Source organism: Megalops cyprinoides, chromosome 1 (genome assembly GCF_013368585.1).
Source record: "Megalops cyprinoides isolate fMegCyp1 chromosome 1, fMegCyp1.pri, whole genome shotgun sequence".
NCBI classification, from domain to species: Eukaryota; Metazoa; Chordata; class Actinopteri; order Elopiformes; family Megalopidae; genus Megalops; species Megalops cyprinoides.
In genome coordinates this window covers 46058202-46085564 of record NC_050583.1, presented here as the reverse complement: position 1 = coordinate 46085564, position 27363 = coordinate 46058202, and the positions used below count along the sequence as shown (strand labels likewise).

The 27363-nt window shown below is 50.3% G+C and overlaps 1 protein-coding gene across 2 annotated transcripts in view; it reads left to right on the top strand.

Annotated features, from left to right (window-relative positions):
- LOC118775612 (dynamin binding protein) overlaps positions 1-27363 on the top strand; it is a 56198-nt gene extending 28835 nt beyond the window's left edge. The window contains exons 1-14 of one of the 2 annotated variants that reach the window (XM_036525621.1): positions 1590-3019; positions 14214-14410; positions 15010-15109; positions 15283-15430; positions 17633-17650; positions 19052-19251; positions 19501-19631; positions 20048-20152; positions 20461-20589; positions 20736-21068; positions 21566-21745; positions 23729-23927; positions 24259-24908; positions 25104-27363. In XM_036525621.1, coding sequence (XP_036381514.1) covers positions 1669-3019; positions 14214-14410; positions 15010-15109; positions 15283-15430; positions 17633-17650; positions 19052-19251; positions 19501-19631; positions 20048-20152; positions 20461-20589; positions 20736-21068; positions 21566-21745; positions 23729-23927; positions 24259-24908; positions 25104-25289 — 3927 coding nt within the window. In that variant the 5' untranslated portion in view covers positions 1590-1668 and the 3' untranslated portion in view covers positions 25290-27363. Of the gene's footprint in view, positions 1-1589; positions 3020-14213; positions 14411-15009; positions 15110-15282; positions 15431-17632; positions 17651-19051; positions 19252-19500; positions 19632-20047; positions 20153-20460; positions 20590-20735; positions 21069-21565; positions 21746-23728; positions 23928-24258; positions 24909-25103 lie in introns of those variants that run through there. The other variant, XM_036525611.1, reaches the window with a different exon arrangement.

The following is a 27363-nucleotide window of genomic DNA, read 5'->3' as shown; positions in this document are numbered from 1 at the left end:
GGTCTCCCTTCCAAGTCCAAAGCCATCCGAAAAGAGAGGGTTACACCGTGGTGTGGCTGCTCTTGCATTTCACCTGCCCTAGCACCTGTTAGTATGGCCTGGGTTTTTTTTTTTTTACATTGTATTAGTCTAAAGTAGTGCCACGCTGAACCTGAGTGTTAAACCCAAAACTACAGTTCAGACCTCAAACCACTATGCTACACTAACCCAGAGCCCACAGCTCTAACCACTACTCCACACTAAACCCACTACCCTCAGGTCCAGCACTGTAACCACTACTCCACACTAACCCATGATGATCCAAATTCCTGCACTTTAACTACTGCTCTGAATTCCCGCCTATGTAACACAAGAAAACCTGGAAAAACAGGCAAGATCAGGTTGATGTTTTTTGAACAAACATGTTTGCTCTTTCAGTGTAAAATGTACATAATTCCTAAAAGTAAAGAAACATGAGACATCTGTACGATTTTAACTTCCTTTGCAGAAATATTGCAGTGCGAATGTGTTAAACCAAAGCAGTCTGCAGGGGCATGCTTTCGATTGTCGTCAGGAATTTGCTGTGAAGGTTGGAGCTCTTGGCTTTTACATCAATGATAAAGAGGCATTGTTGTTTTTGTAGTATCCTTACACTTTCAGAAGCATTTGTGGGGAAAAAAAAATGAGAAAGCAGAAGTCACACTGGGGGAAAAAGTCTGTGAGTTCGGCTGTGCGTGGATGGCTCAGGTTGTAAAGCTGTTTGCACTATAATTGGAACTGTGATACAGAGGAGGAGGGATATACTATCCTCCGTGTTGTGAATAGACCTCGTTTTCTTCTCACACAGAGAGAGTGGCCGCAGCCTCCGAAACACAACAATGGGCCATTGTGGAGGAAGGCCCAGTTTCCCATCCGCGCTGGGGTAGACCGTGCTGCGTCCAAGTCCCAGTCCTGCTCGCGCCCATTGTCTGTGGGAAGCATGAAAGCCCTTTTCCGTCATGTGAACTTTCTGCACAGTGTTACAGGGCTGAGTGCTGGGCAGACGCGTCCCTTTCTGCTGCTCTGTTCGAATGTTTCCTGCCCTGATGACAAAGTTGAAAGGCTTTAGCTAATCGAGCTCTAACGTAATAAAACCTTAACCCCTGACCCCCCCTCACCAATCTCCCCCCATCTCACCCCCAAGTTAAAACCAAGAAAATGTGTCAGTTTGTCAGTGAGCACTCTGCGGTGTTGCAGCTTTGCTCTGACCTCTGCGCTGCACCGGGAGGTGGAGAGGGAAACTCTGGAGAGGCATTGCGGCTGTAGGAGGAAGTGTGTGGGGGAAGCTGTTTGTTTTTGCACAACGGCGAGTCCTAAACGCCTGGAAGACGCTGAAAGAAGGAAGATAAGCCTCCCTCCCCTGGTTAGGAAAATCTTGGAGAGGCTGTCTGTGTTTTCCTGCAAACACAGACCCTGGCCAATGGGAGTGGAGCCCTGTGCAGTAATCCAGAAGTCATGTGACATGGCTCAATAATTAACCCAGCGAGCTAGCTCAGGGCAGACTCCTCCCCCCCGCTGGTGGAGGGGTGGGGGTGGAGGGTTGGTTTCTCAGTGGCTGGGAGTGCCGGAGTTTGAGCAGTCCTGTTCAGGCAGTCCCGGAGAGAGCATGTCTGGCAGGTGGAGGATTTCGGGCTGTGGTGTCGTCCTGGAATGCGTGCGGAGGAGCAGGGGGTGGCCGAGCCAAGCATGAAGGGCCAGGCGGTGGTGGGGCCGCTCCCGGGAGGCACCGCAGGGGAGTGGGTGCACGCCGCGTACCCCCCCATAACGAGGAAAAGCCGGGAGGAGTTGCAGGAGGAGGGCTGGGAGAGTGAGCAAGACAGGTACAGCCAGCACCAGCGGCGATTTCTGAACTGCCGCAGCGGCAGCTGGGAGCCCTGGACCGACACGCAGGACGACGCCTGCCGACCGCGACCGGGGGCCTGGGAGTACGAAGACCGCGACCGCGTCTGCTACAGGGACTACCACGATCCCTACAGGACAAACTACAGCACTGCTGAGAGGTACAGAGACACCGGGAAAGACGGTGAGTGGTCAGGAAACCACTACCGCTACAACCGTACTGACAGGAACGTGGACCGCTATTGCCGCAGAGACCAATACGAGAGCAGGGATGTGGAACTCTATGACCACAGAGACCAATATGACAAAAGATATGTGGACTGCTATGACCGCAGAGGCAAATATGATAGGAGAGACATGGACCACTATGACCGCATTGACAGAGATGTGGATCGGTACAACCGTAGTGACAGGGACCACTATGACCGCATTGACAGAGATGCAGACGCCTATTACTACAGTGACAGGGACTGCTATGACCGCGTAGAGAGAGATGCAGACCACTATGACCGCAGCGGCAGGGACCGTTACAACCGCATAGACAGATATACAGACCGCTATGACCACACTGACAGGGACCGATATGACCGCGTAGAGAGAGATGCAGACCGCTATGACCGCAGCAGCAGGGACCGTTATGACCGCATAGACAGATATGCAGACCGCTACAGCCGAAGTGACAGGGACCAATATGACCACATAAGTAGAGATGCAGACCGCTATGACCACATAGACAGGGATTTGGACCGATATGGCAGCAGAGTTGGGGAACCTTACGTTCATGGAAAGCATTATGACCGTGGAGTGTGGGATCGTTCTGACGACCGCTACAGGGATGTAAGTGTGGAAGCCCTGGACCGGAGATACGAGGAATACGGTGACCAGACCGGACCATGCAGCGGAGAGTGGAACGACAAGGAGTCTGAGAAGCAGCTGAACAGGGACCTGCGGCTGAGCCGGTCCCCCCGCCCTCACTGTGAGGGGCCGGACCCCAGAGGCCGAGAGCGGGACGAGGGGGTGGAATCGGGGCGATTGGAGACCCGCCCGCGGGCAAGAAAGCCGGTGTTCACTGGCTCATTGGACCGCAACAGCCTGTACAGGAAGAGCGCCCCCAGCTCCCTCAGACGGTCCGACTTTGCGCTCAACAGGAAGAAGAAGCAAGGTAATCTGTGAAACACTTCCTGTCTGTCTCTTCTGGTCATTATAATCCTCCTGTCACTTGTTCCCGGGCTCTTTAAAATGCTCAGTCCCAGCGCCGCTTGCCAGACCGCCGAGGTGTCACCTGCACCTCTGAGCTGCCCCTCCTCCCCTCCCCTCTGGAGTTTCGAAGCAGTTCTCTGAATGAAAGGTGAACTTTAAGGTATTCGCAGGTGGAGAAACTGGCTGGGCCAGTTGGGTTGGTTCCCCTGTTGTGTCGTCTTGTCCTGTCTTTATTTTCCTGGCCTCAGCAGAGCTGTAGCTTCACGCCTTGTCTGAACAGGCACATTTTTCTTGGGAAGCGCATCTGAACACAGAGAGTGAGCCAGCTGAATGGTTCACTCTGTGCCTGTGGTGGCTTATACACCTGTGAGGACATGGACCCTGATATTACCCAGAATCCCTGGTGGGTGGCGGGCTGTCAGAAATCGCTACAGCAGGTCAGGGAAAAATGACCCTTTAAACGCATGATCCTGGGGATTACTACAGACCGTGCGCTGGTTAGGAGGGGAGAAAAGTTTCCTCGCTTTAGCACGTGAGGAGGAAGGTCACTTTTGACCTTTGACCTGTCAGGATTGCCCAAACCGTGCTGTGAAAAGTGGTGTTGTTTGTTATTATAGTATCTGTGCACACTCGGTCAGTGCATACCACGGTCAGTCCGTGCTGCGGTCAGTACGTACTGTGGTCAGTGCATACCACGGTCAGTCCGTGCTGCAGTCTGTGCAGCGGCCAATCCGTGCTGCGGCCAGTCCGTGCTGCGGTCAGTGCGTACTGCGGTCAGTCCGTGCTGCAGCGAGTGCATACCACGGTCAGTCTGTGCTGTGGTCAGTGCGTACCGCAGCCAGTCTGTGCTGCGGTCAGTCCGTGCTGCGTTCAGTACATACTGCGGTCAGTTCGTGTTGCGGTCAGTCCGTGCTGCGGTCAGTGCATACTGCGGTCAGTCCGTGCTGCGGTCAGTCCGTGCTGCGGTCAGTCCGTGCTGCGGTCAGTGCATACTGCGGTCAGTCCGTGCTGCGGTCAGTGCATACTGCGGTCAGTCCGTGCTGTGGTCAGTCCGTGCTGCGGTCAGTCCGTGCTGCGGTCAGTGCATACTGCGGTCAGTCCGTGCTGCGGTCAGTCCGTGCTGCGGTCAGTGCATACTGCGGTCAGTCCGTGCTGTGGTCAGTCCGTGCCGCGGTCAGTCCGTGCTGCGGTCAGTGCATACTGAGGTCAGTCCGTGCTGCGGTCAGCACGGTCAGTCCGTGCTGCGGTCAGTGCATACTGCGGTCAGTCCATGCTGCGGTCAGTGCATGCTGCGGTCAGTCCGTGCCGCGGTCAGTGCATACTGAGGTCAGTCCGTGCTGCGGTCAGTGCATACTGCGGTCAGTCCGTGCTGCGGTCAGTCCGTGCTGCGGTCAGTGCATACTGAGGTCAGTCCGTGCTGCGGTCAGTCCGTGCCGCGGTCAGTCTCCGCTGCAGTAAGTGCTGGTGTTGCGGTAGGGGTGGTAGGGGTTGTATTTCCCAGGGGGCTGTTCTTTCCAGAGTGGAGTCTCCCCCTCCCCCACTGTCGGGGTGGGGGGTGAGGGGTAATCCCAGGATTGAGTCCTGAGGGCTGTGTGCTGGGCGGTCACGTCACCTCGGTGAGCGCGGGGGAGAGGGGGAGGAAAGACGTGCTCTGCACTGTTCCAGGGGCCTGACCGTGCCTGGCACCACCCCCCACAACCTCCCAAACCCCCCCGCGCTGATAACCGCACGCTCACAGCCGGGGGAGGCCGCAGCGTTTTATTCACTACCTGAATCGACCCTCTCCCCCACCCCCCCCCGAGACGCTTGCCCTCTTATCTGCTGCTTTGGGGCGCTCTGTGAGGGTGCTGGCAGTCTTTCTTTTTTTGGCATTTCTGAATCGCAGGATAAACAGTCTGGAGTGTGTCTGAAAGGGCGGCTGGCCCAGCATTCTCAGATAGGGTGTTTACCGACGGTGGTGTAGCTGTGCTGGACTGCACCAGATCGGCACGTGCATCTCAAAGTGCAGGCTGCCCTGCTGGAGCAGCACCCCAAAGTAACCTGTTTCTGAATGGTGACGCAGGAGCAAAGGCTGCAGGTGTAAAGGTGGCCAGGTATCTTTGCGTGCCCAGTAAGACGGCTCAGCAATTCCACGTGTTTGGGGTCTCCAAGCGTCTTTCAGTCTTTGCAGTTATGCAGTAATGTTACGAGGATGTTACACGAGAATGTTACGTGAGGATGGAGCAGGAGAATGTTGTAGGAGGATGTTACACACTGTTAGGCTGGGCGTTTGCACATAAGAGTCTGTGGGACTTCCCTTGCGGTTTTGCAAATATGAACTTTGAAATTTGCTGAAGTGTTACAGAGATTATTGTTATGACTCGGCATGTGTTAATTACAGAGTACAGATAGTTAATTACGGATGTGTGTGTGTGTGTGTGTGTGTGTGTGTGTGTGTGTGTATGTGTATGTGCGTGTTAATGAGCAGGTTGCAGGTTCTATAAACTGGCTGTATCAGTGTGGGGGGGGATTAAGGACCCAGACAACAGCCTCAAGACTCAGGCTGAGGAGGGGATTAGCCAAGTAATGTAGGTCAGAGGCACTCAACACACACATACACATTGCACACAGACATACTCACATGAGTACACACTCACATGAACACACACGCATGCACATGCACACACACTCTCTCGCACACACATGCACACATACACATGTGTGTATTTGCATATACACACACTCATATCCGTGTGCACACAAAACACCAACAGTGCACCAACAGTCTGATTAAGAGAATAACACATATTTCCTCACTGAGTTCAGGATGTTCTCCTAGGATTCAAATCTTTAACTTTCTGTCCTTTCCTGACTAGCAAGGTGTTAGAGAAGAGTAAAGATGCTGTGAAACTAGCTTGTATTAGAGTGAAAGGGGTTAAGTGCGTTGGGCGCAGTGCTGCCCTTTGTCAGAGAAACTCCCCGGCGTGTTTGTGCTCCGAGCTCAGGGATAAAAGCTTTGGAGGTGTGAGAGTGTGTGTAATTACCACATAATGTCTATGTGAAACATAAGTCCCTCTTTTCAGATGCTTGCAAAAGCCTGGACACCAAGACAGCTTTTACAACAAGAGAGTAAAGAGCTTGATCTAATCACCTTACATTAAGACAGGAGGGGAGGGGAGAGCTGCTCTCTAACAGGTATTAAAGGTGAGAGTTGTGAGGGGGGGGTGGCATTGTATAAAAGTAAAGCACCATTCACACGAGGATAGGATTCCTCAGGTCCCCCATAGTTAATTAACATAAAAATCAATGAATCAATTAAAAATCAGTTAACACTCAAAAGCGATGCAATCGCATTTGGGAAATGTTAAAGATAGCTCACTGAAAATAAACAGCGCAGTATCCTTCAGATTAAACAGTGCACATTGTGTTTGCAGGATTGCTGTATGTTTGTCACTTTCTGCCATTACCTGAATATTGACCTGCTCTTTGAAAGCCTGGAAATCACTGGGGTGTGACATGATTTGAGAAATGTGTTGAAACCTCTTCCCTTCACTGAAGTAGCGCTTGTATGGGTAAAACAGCAGTCCAAGTGTGGGAGGTAATCCAGGTTCAAGTATCAGGTAAAATGCTGCAGGGATGTCAGGGCTCTCCTGTGTTCATCCGTGGACCCCGGTCTCATGGGGATGGTGGAGCGGGGTGGGGGTGGGGGGTGTTTAAACATTTGGGGCCAGTCTCATGGGGATGGTGGGGTTTCTTTCGACAGGATAGAGAGTAGACAGAAACTGTGCCGTGACGACACACCCACCCACGCACGCACTGGGCGGAACCCACCCTACCTGTTCTCAGGTGTGTGGAACGCGGAGCAGAGACTGTAAACAACTTCAGCTACACCTCCTCCAGCACTTTTTGGCATGGGAGAGTTTCTGTTTCGCCTCACGCATACTTCATACATACTTGTGTGAGAACACCACAGCTGTGTCCCACCTTTGACACAAACTCATAACCATCGGGTTAAAAGCACTGCTGTGGCCACTACAACGCTCTGATCCCCCTGAAAGAAACAAACGGGGAAAACAGAGGTTTTACTGACAGTTTTGAAGCAGTGACTTTGCATAGCTCTGTACGTAGCTTTTATAGATACGGGGGATCAATGTTCACTCTTTGAGGAAGAGTGAGGGCTCTTCCTAATGGGTGTGTGGCAGCAGCGACCTGGCGAATAGGATTAGTTAGCCCAATGCAAACAGTGTGCTCACTTTGAGTTTGTTCCAAGGGAGATGTGGAATTTGACCTCCTGTCCTTATAAACGGCAGGAGTCAAACACAGGACATTCAGAAGAGGCTGGGCTTATGCCAGTTTTCTGCTGCCTTCTCTTGTTGACGTGCAGTAGGAATTTATAGTCACTTTTCTTATTTGTAACATGAAGCAAAAATAATTTATGAATAAAGTTGATGTTTTATTTGCCTATGCTTCATATTTAAAACACTATTTTTTTATGACAATAAGCAACATGTTAAAAATACAACAAACCCAAATTTCCTCATTTTTTCTCTCAAGGCTCCTCTTTGTGGGACGGCTTTTTTCAGACAGTTTTCTCGTTTGCTGTGCAGTTCTTACCTCTTGCTTTACGTGACCCACATGCCTGACACAGGAACTGTTGCAGGAACTGTTTTCAGAAATCTGCTGCAGACGCATTTGGGTGCACTGTTTCTGTCCTCGCACCCGAGTCACTGCTTGCACCCCAGCCCCTCCCCTCCCTCCCCCACAACTCTGGATTGTCATCAGACACTTGCTTGTACGAGTGTTTCCGTGGCAACCGTGCTCAGTCTTACATGAAGTTAGTTGTGAGCTCATTGGCCTGTTTCGTCCTAACCACAAAGCCTAGCTCGCATGCTGCGGTTTCAAAACAAAACATTGGCAAACTTATAAATCCTGTTCTCAAATATGTGCAAGCTTAGGAATGTGGCATTTTGCCTTAAGGCACTGAACTCTTTCCTAATATTTAATATTTAATCTGAATACATTTGAACTGAGGCTGAAGTATTTAAAGTAGTGTGTATATACAAGTCAGTTCCACATTTTTACATTAATAAAGTTTGAGCTTTCTGGAAAAGTTTTGCAAAGGTTTATGGAAAGTTTTAGCTTTATGAAAGTAATGTGTTCAGTGAAGCACCATGCAGAGGGCCTTGGTGACTGTAGCCGTCTTGCCTTCCTTCAGGTCTTCTCCTGCTGACAAATACCTGGTTTCCATGGAAACCCGTGCACACAGCAGAGTGAGGGTGTTATTGAGGGCCTGACGAGAGATCCTCAAGATCATGATGGAATTTGGGCCTGGAAGACTCGGGGTGTGTGTTGTGTGTAGGGGGGAGGAGACCGCGGTCGGACTGTCGAAAAACAGGGCACTGTGAGGCCCAAAACTCGGAACTGGATTCAGTGCTGGAGCTACTCATCACTTAAAGGGAAGGGAGATGGAAGTTTTGTACTGCTGTATTGTATAAATGTGTATGTGCGCGCGTGTGTTTGTGCGTGCCTGTTTGTGTGTGTGCATGTGTGTGCAAGTGTGTGCATGCGTGCCTGTGTGTGTGGATGTGTGTGTAGATGTGTGTGTGTGTAGATGTGTGTGGATGTGTGTGTCCGTGCATGCCTGTGAAGTGTGCCTGTGTGTGTGCATGTAAGTTTGTGCATGCATGCCTGTGAGTGTGTGGATGTGTGTGTGTAGATGCATGTGGATGTGGGTGTGTGTGTATGCATGTAGTGTGTGCCTGTGTGTGTACGTGTGTGTGTGTGTGTGTGTGTGTGTGTGTAATACATACCTGTGTGTGTAAGATGTAGCATATGGATGTGTGGGCACAGGACTCTGGCTCCGGGTTTTCCTGCACGCCGGTGCACTGCTCACTGGGTTGTGTGTAATGTGAGGGGTTCCCAGCCATTCAGATGTTAATATGGGGGGGGGGGGGGGGCAGAATGGAGTTTCTGTTGGGAACTCAGAGGCTTCAATGGGCAGACAGCGTGGCAGACAGACGCACAGACACTTCCCACCTCTGAGAGACTGCACTGAAAGCCAGAGAGAAAGGACCCCTTTGCCACAGGCTGTGTGTTCCTGTAACATCGTGCAGCGCAGTGAGTGTGTATGTGTCTTTTCAGGTGGGTGAAAGGAAACGCCGTCTCACTCTCCACACAACACCATTTCTGCTCCTCATTGAAGAGTGACCTCAGGCTCTGCTGTGCGGTCCGTCTTCACGCGGCTCTGTTTGCCAGAGAAGCGGATACTCCTCTGTTCTCTTGTGCTGGAAGCGGTGCTGGATAAGAGTGTCTTCTGAAGTAATGTCATGTAACAGGCCCGCACTGGCTGCTTTTGACTCAAACAGGAGAGCAGGACTCAAAGCTGCGAGTCTGACAGTGCGATCAGCCACAGCGTTGTCTGGCCTGGTGGAGAGCGTTGGGAAATCAGAGCTGGAATCTGTGCGTTTGTGGGAGGAAGCGGTACAGTCAGCCAACCTCTGTCACGTTGTCTCTCCCTGGGGTTGGCGCATTAGCGGGCGCGTTTGCTTCGATGAGCGCCTGCTGGTGCTGATATGATTTGTGAAGCGTGAACTTGCGAGAACCCCTGGGGTTTTTTTGGCACTTGGTTTAAAGCTCTGTTTCAGAATGTTCTCTTGCAGTCGAACGTGATGGGAACATGGCTCTGTCCGCAGGTGGAGTGTCGTGGATATATATCGCAGTCGCTGCTATGTGTTACAATCTTTGAAAGCAGCTGTTATGCTTATGTAGACATTTGTATGTAAAGGGTGGTGCTGTCTATAAATGGAAGTGATTTAACATTTTGCAATTATTGTGATCCATCTTGGGTTTCATTTAGTAAATCTGATGAGTAATAGTAACTAGTTTTGCACTGCTGAATTCATTTGGAAGTTGTTCGTCCCTGAAAATGTTCTTATCCCAGGAGTCAGGGATGAGATCTTTTTGTTTAGTTTGAGGTTAGAGGTTAGATGTTTGACCTTTGAACTTTTTCATTAGTTTGTATGTGTGAAGCCACAGGCCTTGGTTTCAGGGATACTCTAATTTCTGGCGGCTGTGTGTGTCTTTGGGCCTGTGAGCTTTGCCCCTCTGCCTGCTTTAACCCACACTGTTAGCATCACATATCTGTCAGAGACTGCAGTGAACAGAGGCCAGCACTGAGCCTCATACAGACCAGCATTTTAAGGTCTGTCAGTGCGTCACTGTGTTTCAGAGGATGATGTTGGTAGGGGATTGATGCTACTATGGTCACGTGCATGCATATCGGAAGAATGACACACACACACACACACACACACACACACACACACACACACACACACAGAGTGGGCACATTCTTCAGAAGTTACAGTGGTGAGTCTGTATGAAACAGGTCAGCTCCCTGGCCCCACCCCCTGTCTGTTCTCGCTCTTAGAAATGTTCAGCGTCGCACTGGGCGCGCTCACACACCGCTCTGTTTAAGAAGACTAACAATGCCACAACCAATTATTTCCACCAAATGTCAGTAATGATACTGGGCCCTTTGTGCTGCTGTGGGATTGTGCGTTTAGCCATTCACCAGTCTGCGCTGCAGAGAGAGCGAGAGAGAGAGCGAGAGAGAGAGCGAGAGAGAGAGCGAGAGAGAGAGCGAGAGAGAGAGAGACAGAGAGAGAGACAGAGAGAGAGAGAGTAGCAGGCCCGGGGGGCACCGCGGTCGCTCCCAGTGTGTCCTCAGCGAGGAATGCGGTCGGCATGACCGTGGACCGTTCAGTGGTCTTTGGCATTCTTTGTGTAAGCGGTCAGGGATCAGTCCTGACTCTCATCTGGATAGGTGTTTGGGTGGACTGTGTTGGGGTCCAGAGATGACAGGTGTATTGTGGAGCCTGGAAGCGTGTGATCAGCGTGTAAGTGCTGTGGACAGACTGTGTGAACACACACTAATCTCTCTCATGATTTATGATTGGGTGCGCACAGTGAAGGCGCAGTACTTAAGTAAATAGGGTGGAGGTGGAGGCGTGTGGTGGTGGCAGATTGCTCCGTATTTAGAGCATGGGGGGAGTTCAAGAGTGGGGGTTTTTTGGGGGCAGCGGTCATGCTGAAGTTGTTCACTCTGGAGTGTGTCAGTTTGGGTTTTAATACACATTTAAGAGCGTGGGGGAGGTTAAGAGTGAGGTTTAGGGGGGGGGGTGAAGCTGGCACGCATCAGTGTTTCAGCAGACGTTGGTCACTCTAGACGGTGAGTTTGGGTTTTAATGTAAGCAGCTGTCAGGGCGTTTGTCTTAATTGGCCCATTAAGTCCCCCTTAAAGCATGGGTCTGGATTCACTCAGTGTCTGAGCTTAACAATCAGAAACCTCCCTTTCGTCCTGTCTGTTCTTCACAAACACAGCTAGGCCAGTTCAGCGAAGGCCTGAACTGATGAAATGCATTGTGTTTTTAATTGAAGAAAGGGATGCCTGCATTTATTGTTCAGAGTAAAGGACGAACTTAGAGGCATTCCCCTGGAGGACCACTGGGAGAAGTCTGTGTTTTTAGGCTCTTCTCTTACCTTTTATGATAGAGACTGAATTCAATGAAAGTTTCGCTGTGTTATTTCAATGAAAGTCCTGGAAAAAAAGAGCCACCAGCTTGTAATTATTCATACTGTCCTGTAGTTTAAGTGATGGTTCTGTTTAATATACAGTGGAATAAATTAACATTCATTAACATACATTAACATGAATTAACACGCTCTGCTGTGTTCTGAACCCCCGCTCCTGTTGTGTTGACCTCAGTGAACTCTGCGCACAGACAGCAGTGTGCACAGACACAGGTCAAACATGGCGGCGGGGCAGGGCTGAAGAGTCAGGGGAGGGGAGAGGAGCAGTTTGAAAATATTATCTTCTAGTAGGGTTGTTAGCTATGAGTGGGCAGCGCCTGACTGACTGAGCCTGTAGTGGGACACCTGGAGGATGACCCAAAGTGAAGGGATGAGGGCGTTTGCCTCCAGAAGGGTACACTTTTGAGGCCCAGGTGGGGCATGCTGTTGTATCCCTGAGTGAGGAGCTCATCCTCAGTTTCTGCAGCCAATATTCAGCTGTTTAGATGGGAAATGTCAAATGATTGTTACAGAAGGGTGTGTTACTCTGGTGTGTGTTAGGGCCCGTTGTGGAGGAGGTCTGTTCCTGAGGAGAGGTAAAGCACAGCAATTATGCCTCAACACAGGAGTGTCTGCGGTCTGGAGGAGACGCTTGTAGCAAGACGGGGTGCAGGCGGTCGCTCAGTGGGTGCGCCCCCACCGGGACGGGGTGTACAGTGAGGCAGGGGCGACCCCACCGGGATGGGGCGTACAGCGAGGCAGGGGTGACCCCACCGGGAAGGGGCGTACAGCGAGGCAGGGGTGACCCCCACCGAGATGGGGCGTACGGCGAGGCAGGAGACGGGAGGAACCTGTGGGAGGGGGCGCAGTGGAGGCAAGGCCAGGGGGGTCAGAGCAGTGATGTCACTGCTGTGAGAGAGAGCGGAGCACAAAGAGGCTTGCTGAGAGGGAAGATCTGCGGAAAGGAGCATGCTGGGACGGTGGAGGATTGAGGGCCATGGGGCTGGGGATCAGACAGGCCCCCGAACAGGCAGAGAGGAGAGGACAGCTGGCCCACTAATCTACATAAGCATCGTGAAGAGATGCACACCTGTTACAGAATAACATCTACAGAGAGGGAGGGAGAGTCAGAGAGCCAGAGACAGGGAGGGAGAGGGGAAGGCAGACAGACAGAGGGAGAGACAGAGGCCAAGGCAGAGGGCGAGCGGCCAAGATCTTCCCTCTGAATGTCACAGTGATAGGTCTGCTGCCGAGAGGGATGCTAACACTCTGACAACGCTACCTTAGCGAGGCTGTGCCCCAGGCTCCTGTAGTCATGTGGTGTTTAACCGTTAATCTGAGCTGCGCGCTCAGCTACAGGGTGGATTTGGGCTGCTGTGATGTCATCCTCTGCCTTCTGGCTGCTTCTCCGTGTGGGAAGTCTCACATAACCTGAGAGCATATAAATAAACTTACACACAAGCCAAAGGACCTGAGTGCATATATACATACATTTACACACAAGCAAAAAAAACAGTGTATGTATATATATATACATGCATATATATATGCATATATGCTTATACACAAGCCAAAATTCCTGTGTACATGCTTGCACATATGTGAATATAGCTTTTTTCTGACAGTGTGGAGCAGCTGTCAGAGCAGCAGTCTGGAGCAGGGGTCAGAGCAGCAATGTGGAGCAGTGATCAGAGTAGCAGTGTGGAGCAGTAGTTGGGTTCTGGGCTCTGGAGCTTGGGGTTGAATCCCTGAGGGTTGTGGGATTGAATCTCATGTAGGATGGTGCTGTTGTAGCCCAGGGGCAGGGTGTTTCTTCTCCCTGGGTGACTGCTAAAAAATGAAGGATTTCTCAGGCCTGACGGTTTTATGTTTGAGCTGTGTCATTCTAGAGCGTCAGGCCAAGTCCTCACTGAATATCAGTCACTGCCTCTCGGTCAGAATAAATTGCTTTGAATCTTGGCTGTGTGATTCATCTTCTACATCTATGGACAGGAACCATCCTTACGCATACCTGATCCTGCATCTCACCTGCAGCTGAGGAACAGCTGGATGTTTAAGGAGGGGGGGGGATCTGTCTTTTGTTTTCTAAGCAAACCTGCTGAGCGTCAGCTGATAAGCAGGTAAAGGAATTGTGTACAAACACTCCCTAAACCACTGCCTCACTGATAGACGCTCTCTAACCCTATCTCTAAACACAAGCTCTGTGCTCCTGCATCAGTAGTGTACTGGGATTTAATGACATCTAGCCTTTTAAGTTGTCATGAATCAGTTCCTTCAGTGTACTGAGGGCAGGAGGCGTGAAATCTGAACATGTCCACGGTGAACTGAGGGGCTCCTGCTCGGCTTATCCAGGGTCAGTGAGGAGGTGTACACTGACCACTGAAATGTGATAAACCTGCTCATACTACGTGATGATCAGAGCAGCCCTTTTTCTTTATCCATCAGAGTTATGTAACAGTCTGGCCTGAACTCTTCATTGAGACTGATTCAGGGAATTCACTACTGTCTGCACAGTTCTGACCTCTCTCTGTCCTGTCTGCACAGTTCTGCCCTCTCTCTGCCCTGTCTGCACAGTTCTAACCTCTATCTCTGTCTGTTTTGTGCAGAGATGACGCTCCTGTCTGCGCAGCCGAAGTCGTTAGAGTCTGCCCCGGTCTCCACGGCTGCCACAGAGGATCCTGAGCAGAGGATGATGGAGAAGAGGTCAAAGGTCATTGAGGAGCTGCTACAGACGGAGAAGGACTACATCAAAGACCTCCACATGTGTGTCAAAGAGATCATCATGCCTTTACAGAAGAAACAGGTACTGCACACCTGTCACACGCCTGATTCTTTCATCCAGTCACAGGAACGTACTGCATTCTCACAGCCCCTGTTGGTTGTAACACACATCCCTTACACACCTCTGGACAGTATTACACACCTCTAGAGGGAATATCACACCTGCATCAGGTGTAACACACCTGCTCCAGATACAACACACCTGTTTCAGGTATAACACAGCAAGGTCAGATATTACATTGTACAACAATATTTTTTAACACATCTGTGTGTGGTATAACATGCCTTCATCAGGTATAACACGCCTGTTTCACCTATAAGACGCAGGTGCGTTATAACTGGTACATGTGTGTCATTCCTGATACAGGTGTTATGTCCCCTCTAATGGTGTGTAGTCCCACGCAGTGGTGTAATTAATGAAGGTATACCCCCCGTTTTGGAGCTCTGTCTGCTCTTTAGAAAGGCCCCTCTCTGGGCCAGTTCAGGACAACTGCAGAGGAACAGATAGGACCCAGACTGGAAGAAGTGACACCATCAATGTTCTCTTCCTCTCTGACATCACAAAGGGAGCCACTGGGAATTCTCTTTTAATCTGTTGTCATGTCTGTTTGGCTCTTACAGGTACAGAACGTGGACTTCGATGGCCTCTTTGGGAACATAAACGCAGTGATCGACCTCTCCAGGCGTCTGTACAAAAGCCTGCAGGACACAGATTCCATAGGTCTGTGCTGAAGCCAGCCTCGGCAGTGACACCCCCTTTTTTTTTAAACGGAGTGTGTACACTGTGTGCTGTGTGTTTCAGTCCCTGTTACGAAGGCAAAGTGTTGGCAGTCTGGTCAGGCGATGATGTTGCAGAAGGCAAGAATTTAATGTTTTTGTTTTTCCATTTAACAGGAAAGGTTTTCCTGGACTACAAGGCAGAGCTGGAGGAAGTGTACAAGATCTACTGCCAGAACCATGATGACGCCATTTCCCTCCTGGAGGGCTACGAGAAGGACGAGAACATTCAGAAACACATTCTGGAGTGCCTGGAGAAGCTGAGGTAACCCACAGCCTGGTTCAGCTGCAGTTTGTGGCACGAATGCATCAGTGGTCTAACAAGTGGTGTGATATTGTTACGTGACATGTGTTCAAATATATTATCTTTTTGTGTTGTTTGCGTGTGATTCGGGGTTTGTTGCCTGTTGTTTGTGTGTGGTAAGGGCTCAAGGTAAGAAGGCATGGAGTTGTCGGGGTGGTTTGAGTCCAGCAGCCTCTCAGAGGCCGAAATGCGTACAGTCAGCACAGTTGGTGAGAATCGGGTAATCTTGAGCGAAGGGCGCAGTGTGGCGGAGATGGCCGACAGGAAGGCTGCGTGACAGGGGACAGGTTTGGGTTGCACTGGTCGGTGGAAGTCACCGGAAAAGTTTTATTGCCCAAGCTTCCATTTGCTTTCATTGTCTCATTTCACCAGCTTAGAAGGTCAGGAGATCTGTAGTACGTCAGACAGGTTCTGTTTCCTTTGTGTGTGCGAGTCTGTGTGTTTATGACTGTGTGACTGTGTGACTGTGTGTGTGTGTGTGTGTGTGTGTGTGTGTGTGTGTGTGTGTGTTTGTATATGCAGATATACTGAAGTAGATTTGGTCATACAGTGCTGCAGATATAATAGTTAGTTATGGTGCTGGTTCAGTGTCCTTGTGGGTTCTGTCTGCTCTGATACCCAAGGGTTGTGGGTCCAAATCTCATTGGAGCAGCAGTGCAGAGGTGGATTCAGGGGTCATAGTTCCCTGGAGATACACATGGAGATAGGCTCCAGTCCCCTGATCCAGCCAGGCCTGGACACAGCACCTAACACTCTGCTGTACACTATACTGAACAGGGGAAGATCATGTAGGATGCTGTGCTCAGGTAGCTGCACTGGATGCAACACACACGCGTGTGTAGGTTTAAAGTGAGTGTTGTGTGAGGGTGTGGTTGAGCAGATGAGGGTGTGGCTCAGTGCTCCGCTAGCCTGTCAGGGTTGAACAATGCCAGGCAGCTGGAGAATGCGCCCCGCCCAGTTTCAGCTCCTCCGCAGTTTCAGGAGGAGGTGCCCTGCCCCGGAACCCGTGCCGCGACACCGTGCCTCTGTGAGCAGGACAGTGGAGAGAGCATCTGCTCCTCACAAACAACCAAACCAACTGAAAGAAGCAGCTTTTGTGCGTGCGAGCCCTGAAGGGGCTGCAGTCTGCACCTGCACTGGCCTAGTGCCGTACAGGCTGACCCCGACCCAGCCAAACCTCCGAACATCAGATCAGTGCGGTCGCTGCAAGTGGAAAAATTAGATCAAAGCTCTGAAGAATATTCCCATTCTTTTCTTTTGGACTCCGCATACAGTCACGCTGCTGGTGGAGTGAGCCCTCCTAAACTCAGCCAGACATGAGAGAGCTATAGAGGGAGAGGGAGGCAGGGAGAGAGGGAGGGAGAAAAAGGGGGGGGGGTGGCGGGGAGGGAGGGGGACACGCTGTCTCTCCTCAGTCTGATGAATGTTGGGAGAGCAGAGGCCCTTTCAGGGTCTATGCCCCTGTCAGAAAGTGGGTCGTGAGTGGCGTTGGGGTTGCCATGACAATGCTTTGTTGGCAACGCCGAAAGCTCTTCGGCTCATGTGCCTGCTCTCCTCGTCCTTCTCGCTGGTCAGACTCAGGCATGGCCCAGTGGCTCATAAACTCCCCAAAACACCTCCTGTGGAGCTGAATCAGGGAGCAGAGACGCTTTTACGGAGTGTGACAGCAGAGCTCTCTACCCCCTTCCTCTGTCTCCCTCTCTCTCCCCCCTCCCTCTCTTTATCTCTCCCTCTCTCCCCCTCTCTCTCCCCCATCCTTCTCTCTGTCTCTCTCTCTCTCCCCCCCCCCGTCTTTCCCTCTCTGACTCTCTCCCTTTATCTCTTCCCCCTACCTCGCCTGTTGTTTTGTGAAAAGCCGGTATAAATGTAGCTCATATCAGTAGTATCTGTGTGCAGTGACAAAAGGGTCAGAACAACTCAGAACAATTCAGTTGCTTTAATTCCCATTCTCTCTCCCCCCTCTCTCTGTACTCTTTCCCTTTCTTTCTCTTTTTCTGTCTTCCCCCTATCATTCTCTCTCACCCCTCCATCTCCATCTTTCTCCCTGTCACCCTCTCTTTCTCTCCCCCACCACCCTCTCTTTGCCTCCTCTGTCACCCTCTCTGTCACCATCTCTCTCCCCCCTCCTTCTCTCTCTCTCTCTGTCTCTCTCTCCTCTTTCAGGGCCCTGTACCGAGAGTGGTAAGTGTGGCAGCTCTGTGCATGAGACCCTGCTGACTGCATGTTTGCTCCTCTTTAACCACATTAACATCTGCCTGGCTCTGCAGCTGCGCAGGGCTAGCTTGCAGTGTAGTGTCCGTGTGTGCATGCTGCTCTGCGCTCCGGTTTTGTGTGCAGTTGCTTGTTTTTGGGTGTATATATTTGCTTTTTCCATCTCTCTAAGGGCAAAAGTGCTTATGACTTTAGTTATTTGGTTGCTTTTAAAGGGAGGTGTGCCATCTACTGGTGTAATGTAGAACTGCAGATGTAATTTGAGCACCACATTATGTCTCATGTAAGAGTTATTGAAAACTACCAGCAATTCTTCTATATAATTTATATAATCTGTAATATTTGTATATTTTCTGGTAATATCTGCGATTTTACAATGGATGTTTACAATTCCAGTTACCCTCTAATAATGAAATAATATTTAAGAAGAGTAGAAAATTATCTGAACTTTAAGAATGTTCAACACTAACATCAACAAAAAATCAAATTCTCACAAATATTTCAGTGTTTGATTTTGATCTTTTTCATGTACTAAAATATACCATCACTATTTTAGAAAATCAGCCTGTTGGAGTCACCAACTGTGGATTAGCCTTCAGGGCCTACAAGAGTTAGCAAATTTGCAAAGACTAAGCGAATAAATTGATTTTAATTTGTTATTTTTCGGGTATGAGGTGATCACTGTTGACTCTGAGCATATAGTGGAACTCCAGAGATACAGACTGACCCCATATGAACAGGGAAGCACCTAGAAAAAATAAACACTGAAAATCCAAATTTTTCTGCTGGGCTTCTCGGGTGGATCTGCCGGTAAAAGGCTGCGGAGGATGGCCGGGAGTCCATAGCAGCAGAACAAACTGGTTTCATTCTGCTGAGGGATATAGGGCATATAGGGGTTTAGTCTATTCCATTTCACATCAGCAACCCCTGCTGGTCGATTGGGGGCCTGCAGTTCTCCCTGCATAAAGCTGCGTACGGAGTGTCCTCCTCTGACACCAGTCTGCACAGGTTTAGTATGGGAGCTGCAGTGTGTAAAGAAGCAGAAGCTGACATTTTGTGATTCGGAGGAGAGCATTCCGACTCTAGAGGTTGCAGCAATAGGGGCAGCGTTTAAGGACATAATTGGGATTTCTGCTTTTGATTCATTTCTGTAGAACAAAGGAAGGTGCTGTGTGCTTCGTGTGTCTGTATCTCCAGAGCTCTACTGTACTGTAGGGTAACTGAGTCAACAGTGAGGGAGTGACAGTGTTAATACTCAGGTGCAGGGCTTCAAAGGGGAGGGGGGGGGGGGGGAGCCAGGTGGAACCGGGCCGAGCCGAGCCGGGCTGGTGCTGGTCTGAGAGAGCTGAGACAGAGGCCCTTTCTGTGCAGGGGGAAGACCAACTACATCAACCTGGGCTCGTTCCTGATCAAGCCGGTGCAGAGGGTGATGCGCTACCCCTTGCTGCTCATGGAGCTGCTGAACACCACGCCCCAGGCCCACCACGACCGGCCGCAGCTCACCGAGGCCGTCGCCTCTGTCAAAGAGATCAACGTCAACATCAACGAGTACAAGAGGAGGAAGGACCTGGGTGAGCGAGAGAGAGCCTCTCCACGTGTGCATGTGTGAGAGAGTGTGAGAGAGAGTGTCTGCGCATGTGCGTGTGTGAGGGAGTGTGAGAGAGAGAGAGAGAGAGTGTGTGTGTGTGTGTGTGTGAGAGAGAGAGAGAGTGAGTGCGTGTGTGTGTGTGTGTGTGTGTGTGTGTGTGTAGTGCATGTGCAGTATGTGCACGTTTTTCATACTGATTTTGTGACTCGAGGGTGCCCTCTGTCGTCTGTAGTGGTGAAGTACAGGAAAGGAGATGAGGACACTCTGATTGATAAGATCTCCAAGCTCAGCATGCACTCCATCATCAAGAAATCCAACCGCGTCAGCAGCCACCTCAAACACCTGACGGGCATTTCCCCCCAGGTATGACCGCAGCACCGCTACGGCAACGTCACCAGTCTGACGCTGATGTCACTCTGTGTGGGTCACAGTCATAAAGCTCCCTGTGGAATAGTTTCATCCGAACTGAAAAACTCATGGAAACCAGTCAAATATCCTACTGTCCTTGAAATTTTCCTTTTTCTTTTATAACAAGTGCAATACAGCTGCATTTCTGGCCACAGTTAGACTACTGCTGTACTGACAGTAATTCTTGAAAAATGCACCTTCATCCTAATATGATCTTTGTCAGGAAATCTAAATGTGATTTTACTGGAAAGACTGAAGGAGCAGTACCTGCCTGTATCAACTGTCTGTGGAGAGTCAGTGACCCTCAGAGGGGCAGTAGTCAGGGTAGCTTCCCTGTCATTAACATGCCCGCTGCCGTCTCTGTCCCTCAGATCAAAGACGAGGCGTTTGACGAGACGGAGAAGCGTTTCAGGCTGCAGGAGAGACTCATCAAGTCCTTCATCAGAGACATCTCTCTGTACCTGCAGCACATCCGAGTACGTGCGCCCCAACCCCACCCCTCTCTCTCCACCCCCACCTTCTCCTGAAAGTAGGAGCACACCTGTCCTTCTTGCTACCCACCTTCTGAATGCTGTCTCTCTCTACCCACTACAGCACTGTCTCTCCCTAAAACTGTCCATCCTTAAAACTGTCCATCTCTAACACTCTCTCTTTTTTTAGTAGTCTTTCACTCCTTAACAATACTGCTCCTCCCAATTTTAGAAAGCTGTAGATCTACGCTGGGCCATGCTGATTGGTCATTCTGATTGGTCACAGTGTGATTGACACCTGTTTTGTCCTGTAGGAATCTGCCTCAGTGAAGGTCCTGGCTGCCATCAGCTTCTGTGACATTTACACAGACCGGAACCAGGTGGACCCAGAGCGCTTCCAGAGAGCACACCGCTGCATCAGTGACAAGCAGTTCACCCAGTTTGTGAGTCACAACCAATCACAGCTAATGTGACAGGGCTTAACCAATCACAGGCAGCATATGAGTGATCTTCATAAGCACTTGGAGAAATAAGAAATAATTACATTGTAGACAGAGGGATAATGCCCCCCCCCCCTTTCTCTGAGCAGAAGGAGCGGACGGAGAGCCTGGTCATCTCCCCCCTGACACAGCTGCTCTCCATGTTCGCCGGACCCCACAAGCTGATCCAGAAGCGCTTTGACAAGCTGCTGGACTACGACAACTGCAAGGAGCGGGCGGAGAGGATGAAGGACAAGCGCGTGCAGGAGGAGCTGCAGACGGCGCGCAACAACTACGAGGCGCTGAACGCGCAGCTGCTGGACGAGCTGCCCAAGTTCCACCGCTCCGCCGAGGAGCTCTTCACCAGCTGCGTGCGCGGCTTCGCCCAGGTGCAGAGAGACTTCGTCAGCCTGACGCTGGGAGAGCTGCAGCCGCTGCTGCAGGTGAGGGGGCGCAGGGGGGCCCGGGGGGTGGGGGGGCCCGGGGGGCAGGGTGAGCGACCGCGGAGATGCGCGGTATGGAGAGCAATGGGGGTACCAAGGGCGATGGGGGGACCAGGTGTTCATGCTCATGCCATGATTTGACTGTGGTAGTGAAAGCAGTTCTGTAATGTTGTGCTTGTGTGTTTGGTGGTGATGTTGGCTGAATGTTGCTGTAACGTTACTGGAACATTACTGGAACATATGTTGCTGGCGTTTGGTGGTGATGTTGGCTGAATGTTGCTGGAACATTGCATCTGTACTTGGTTGGGATGTGGGCTTACAGTTGCTTGACGTTGTGCCTGTGTGTCCGGTGGTGATGTTGGCTGAATGTTGCTGCAATATTGTGCCCGTTTTTGGTGACGTTGGCTGAATGTTGCTGGAAGGTCGTGTCTGTTTGGTGGTGATGTTGGCTGAACGTTGCTGGAACGTTGCTGTGACGTTGTGCCTGTGTTCCCCAGCTCTCGGGCATGGCGGGTACCGACGGGAATCTGGTGGCGATGTTCCAGGAGGAGCACAACCGCGTCACGCAGCTGCTGCAGAGCTTCAGCTTCTTCCCCGAGACGCAGCCCACACTGCGCAAGCCCTTCGAGAAGAAGACCGCCGAGAGACAGACCTCCAAGAAGCAGCTGCTGGGCCCGGTGAGTCCTCCCACTGCGCCGGTCTCATCTGAGATACACAACACAGCTCCAACAGCCTGTCTGTGAAACACAACACAGCTCTAACAGCCTGTCTGTGAAACACAACACAGCTCTAACAGCCTGTCTGTGAAACACAGTTTAGCTCTAACAGCCTGTCTGTGAAACACAGTTTAGCTCTAACAGCCTGTCTGTGAAACACAACACAGCTCTAACAGCCTGTCTGTGAAACACAACACAGCTCTAACAGCCTGTCTGTGAAACACAACACAGCTCTAACAGCCTGTCTGTGATACACAACACAGCTCTAACAGTCTGTGATACACAACACAGCTCTAACAGCCTGTCTGTGAAACACAACACAGCTCTAACAGCCTGTCTGTGATACACAACACAGCTCTAACAGCCTGTCTGTGAAACACAACACAGCTCTAACAGCCTGTCTGTGAAACACAACACAGCTCTAACAGCCTGTCTGTGAAACACAGTTTAGCTCTAACAGCCTGTCTGTGAAACACAGTTTAGCTCTAAGAGCCTGTCTGTGAAACACAACACAGCTCTAACAGCCTGTCTGTGATACACAACACAGCTCTAACAGCCTGTCTGTGAAACACAGTTTAGCTCTAACAGCCTGTCTGTGAAACACAACACAGCTCTAACAGCCTGTCTGTGAAACACAGTTTAGCTCTAACAGCCTGTCTGTGAAACACAGTTTAGCTCTAACAGCCTCTCTGTGAAACACAGTTTAGCTCTAACAGCCTGTCTGTGAAACACAGTTTAGCTCTAACAGCCTGTCTGTGAAACACAGTTTAGCTCTAACAGCCTCTCTGTGAAACACAGTTTAGCTCTAACAGCCTGTCTGTGATACACAACACAGCTCTAACAGCCTGTCTGTGAAACACAGTTTAGCTCTAACAGCCTGTCTGTGAAACACAGTTTAGCTCTAACAGCCTCTCTGTGAAACACAGTTTAGCTCTAACAGCCTGTCTGTGAAACACAGTTTAGCTCTAACAGCCTGTCTGTGAAACACAACACAGCTCTAACAGCCTGTCTGTGAAACACAACACAGCTCTAACAGCCTGTCTGTGAAACACAACACAGCTCTAACAGCCTGTCTGTGATACACAACACAGCTCTAACAGCCTGTCTGTGATACACAACACAGCTCTAACAGCCTGTCTGTGAAACACAGTTTAGCTCTCACAGCCTCTCTGTGAAACACAGTTTAGCTCTAACAGCCTGTCTGTGAAACACAGTTTAGCTCTAACAGCCTGTCTGTGATACACAACACAGCTCTAACAGCCTCTATGTGAAACACAGTTTAGCTCTAACAGCCTCTCTGTGAAACACAGTTTAGTTCTAACAGCTTCTCTGTGAGACACAGTTTAGCTCTAACAGCTCCTCTGTGATACACAGTTGAGCTCTAAGAGCCTGTCTGTGAGACACAGTTTAGCTCTAACAGCCTCTCTGTGAAACACAGTTTAGCTCTAAGAGCCTGTCTGTGAAACACAGTTTAGCTCTAAGAGCCTTTCTGTGAAACACAGTTTAGCTCTAACAGCCTCTCTGTGAAACACAGTTTAGCTCTAACAGCCTGTCTGTGAAACACAGTTTAGCTCTAAGAGCCTTTCTGTGAAACACAGTTTAGCTCTAACAGCCTGTCTGTGAAACACAGTTTAGCTCTAAGAGCCCGTCTGTGATACACAACACAGCTCTAACAGCCTCTCTGTGAAACACAGTTTAGCTCTTACAGCCTCTCTAAGATACACAACACAGCTCTAACAGCCTCTCTGTGAAACACAGTTTAGCTCTCACAGCCTCTCTGTGAAACACAGTTTAGCTCTAACAGCCTCTCTGTGATACACAGTTTAGCTCTAACAGCCTGTCTGGGAAACACAGGTTAGCTCTAACAGCCTGTCTGTGAAACACAGTTTAGCTCTAATGGTATCTAATGGTATGTAATGGTCTTTTTCTCCCTCCCTCCTGAAGCCTAACTACGTGCTGCAGACAGATGACCAGCGGGCGGCGCTGTTGGCCCGGTACGGCCCGGAGAAGCTGTTCCAGGCGGAGAGGAACTTCAACGCGGCTCAGGAGCTGGACGTGTCCGTGCTGGAGGGGGACCTGGTGGGTGTCATCAAGCAGCAGGATCCCATGGGCAGCCAGAACCGCTGGCTCGTCGATAACGGAGGTGAGCAGCTCACGTCAGCTCTGTAACAGTCACACAGCAGTGCACATGACACGTTACACACTGTTACACATTACTGCCACCCTTACGTATTACACACTGTAACACATTACTGCCACCACTGCACATTATATATTACATACATTACACATTGCCACCATTACACATTACACGCTAAAATACATTGTTGCCACTATTACATAATACACATTGCACACTCTGACACATTACGGGGCCCATTGTGTGTGTGTGTGTGTGTGTGTGTGTGTGTGTGTGTGTGTGAGATCAACAGGCTCTTGATGCTGTATTAAAATGCTCCTTCTTCTCTCTGCAGTTACCAAGGGCTTTGTGTACAGCTCCTTCCTGAAGCCCTACAATCCTCGCAGGAGCCAATCAGACGTGTCCATCGGAAGCCACTCCTCCAATGAGTCGGGATATGGAGGTTCCTCCCCCGTCTTCTCCCGCCAGAACAGCAACAGCACGCTAACCTTCAACCAGGAAACAGCAGCAGTGAGCTTCTCCACGGCCCCGCCCCCAAGCAACTCCGCCCCTCAGGAGCCTGCCCCCTCCCGGAGGACCCCTCACAGGGACGCTCCGTCACCCAGCCGCAACCCAACCAATCAGAGGGGCCAATCTGACCCCTCCCACCGCACGCTGACCAATCACAGGGACCCCTCAGACTTCTCCCAGCGTAATCAGACCAATCACCGGGACCAGTCCGACACTTCCTACCGACATCCCTCCAATCATAGGGACCCATCCGAATCCTTCCACACAAACCCGACCAATCACAGGGATCTGTTGGACTCGTCTGAGACAGACTCCTGCTCCTCCCTGAGACACACCCAGCAGTACGGCCAATCGGACACTGCCTTCGGGTCCATTCTGCGCCGCAACGGGGACTGTGACCCTCAGAGGTCAGCTCGGTACCCCCCCGAGGAGCAGGTTGAGCCAGAGCTGCAGCCAGAGCCCGACGGCCACCAGGTACGTCTGACAGAGTGGGAATATAGTGTTAAACCTGGGAACAGCTGCTGTATTACAGTGTAATTGAACCTGGGAATGGCTGCTGTATTACAGTGCACTTAAACCTGGGAACGGCTGCTGTATTACAGTGCAGTTAAACCTGGTGTCTGTTTTGTGGCTCTCCCTCACAGCTGTGTTTTGCCCGTGTCGTTGCAGATCTACTACGCCATCTACCCGTTCAGCGCACGCTGTGCCAATGAGCTGAGCATCGCAGCCCACCAGCGCGTGCGCATCCTCGAGTTCCACGACATGAACGGGAACGAGGAGTGGTGGCTGGGCGAGGCGGGGGGGCGCCGCGGCTACGTGCCCTCCAACTACATCCGCAAGTCCGAGTACACCTGAGCGCGCCTGAGCAGGCCCGCAGCCGGCCGGCTGCCGACGCGCCACCGAATAAAGAGCCACGCCTCCCCCCACCCAGGGCCAGCCAGACGGGCGGTGGGTGCCTTATCCATGCACACAGACTGCTGTGGAGTTGGACAAATCTTCTTTGGGAACTTTCAGTGCTGCTGATATGCTACACACAGAAAAAAAAATATATATATTATATATATGACTATATTTATAGGTATTTTCCATTCTCTTTAGTTGTGGAGCTTCCCTGTCTCCAGGTTGAGGGGAGCGGTAGTCAGGATGTAGGCCTGCGCAGGGACGGCTGTGGATGTGAGGGGTTTTGTGCTGTGGGAACGTGGAAGAGTGCGATTTTCTCTGGTTCTTTATGAAGATTCTGAACATCACCAGTGTTAGAGAAAAAAACACTAAACAAGCATGCCGGTGATCTGCGACTCAGAGGCATATGAATAAATATGACCTATACTGCATAACACTCAAAATGTGTAAATAACTCAGCTGGTTTACCCACAGCTGGTGTTGATTCGTTAAAAAGACACCGTGTGACCGCAGAAACTGAAGCGGGGGTGGAGTCATGAAAGCATGTGATACTAACACCAGTGCTGACCTGCAGGGGGCAGGGCAGCCAAAATGCGCTGACAGCAGCGCCAGAGATGGCGTGCACTTCCAGGCCGCTTGGAGCCGTCTGAAAACACGCATCCCAGGAAAAGCGTTTGGTAGGACGCGCAGCCCCAAGCATTTACCTTTCAGCTTCGACAAGGACAGTGTGCGTCAGATGCAAAACGGAGAAATGTTTTTGATTGCAATTCAAAGTGTTAATGAGACATTTTTGATGTGAAATACAGTGTGGGATTTCTATTTTTAAAGTTAATTTTTGATTAACTTCCATTGTAATCTTTTTCTCTTACTTTTCTTGTTTTTTGCATCTGAGGTACTTTGTGCTAATGAGCTCAGGATGGCCAAACAGAACATCTTCCAGGGTGTTCACATTTTTCCCCTCTTCAGGAAACTTAATTGTAAGCTGAAGCTGCGAATCACTAAACACATTAAATATTAACATTATAGAAGTATTGCTGATGAGTCACAGAACAGCACCCCCTGGTGTCCTGTAGTGATCACACGAACCCTCATACACACATCCCTCTCTGAGACTCCTCACTCTCTCCAGTTCTGTTTTTTTTTTTCTTTTTCTGAAATGGAAGAAAGGCTGTGCAGGGGAGGCGTAAGTGAGAGGAGAAGCTGGCGTTTGTGCGTGAGTGCTGTGGTGAAGTTGTGTAGCTGGCGGCTGTGATCCTGGACTGGTGCAGTAGACAGGTAGATCCAGCCTGCTGTCTGTGAACTCTTCTAAAGTTTGAGCCCTGAGAACACTAACTGTCCAATGGGAGCTGCATTCCGCAGGGTGTCATTAGCCATGCCCTCCATGGCGCCTGGGTAAGCCTTGAGTTCCGCTTTGAATTCCCAAGATTCAGCAGAACAGTGGAAATCCAACTGACATTCACCTCACTGCACAGGCCTGGATCACACTTTCTGCAAAATGCAAAATGCTGTCCATGCCAAAACGTTTGAGAGAAAATGAAATGAAAACACACTGTGCCGTTTAAACTCATCCGAAGCCCTTTAGATATCTGCGTTTGGGAAAATTGAGGTTTTATCATGGAGACGGTGGGACTGAGCTGGATAGTCACCCCCTAGTGGCGACGTCTGTTTCAGCGTTTCTGTTTTTTTTTCCCATTCAACATATCCCTAATGCTGTTTATGGAGAATTTTTTCACTTCTGTGTCAAGTGATTTTTTTTTTTTCATCTGAATAAAAACAGATCAGTTAATCTGATATCCAGAATCTGTCACTGCTTTGGTGAAGTTTGTGTCTCAGATTTTTTCCTGCTTATTATATTTACCCCATCCCATGGTTTTAAGGTCCAATTTATACTGTTTCAAACGTTTTTTGAAATGGGTAAACAGGAAAAGCCAAGAAAGCAGGTAATGAGAATTCTATTATTGCTGTGGCTAGTTTACATGTCTGCATGATTACTGTAAATATCAATTTTAAAACCTGTTCTTAAAAAACA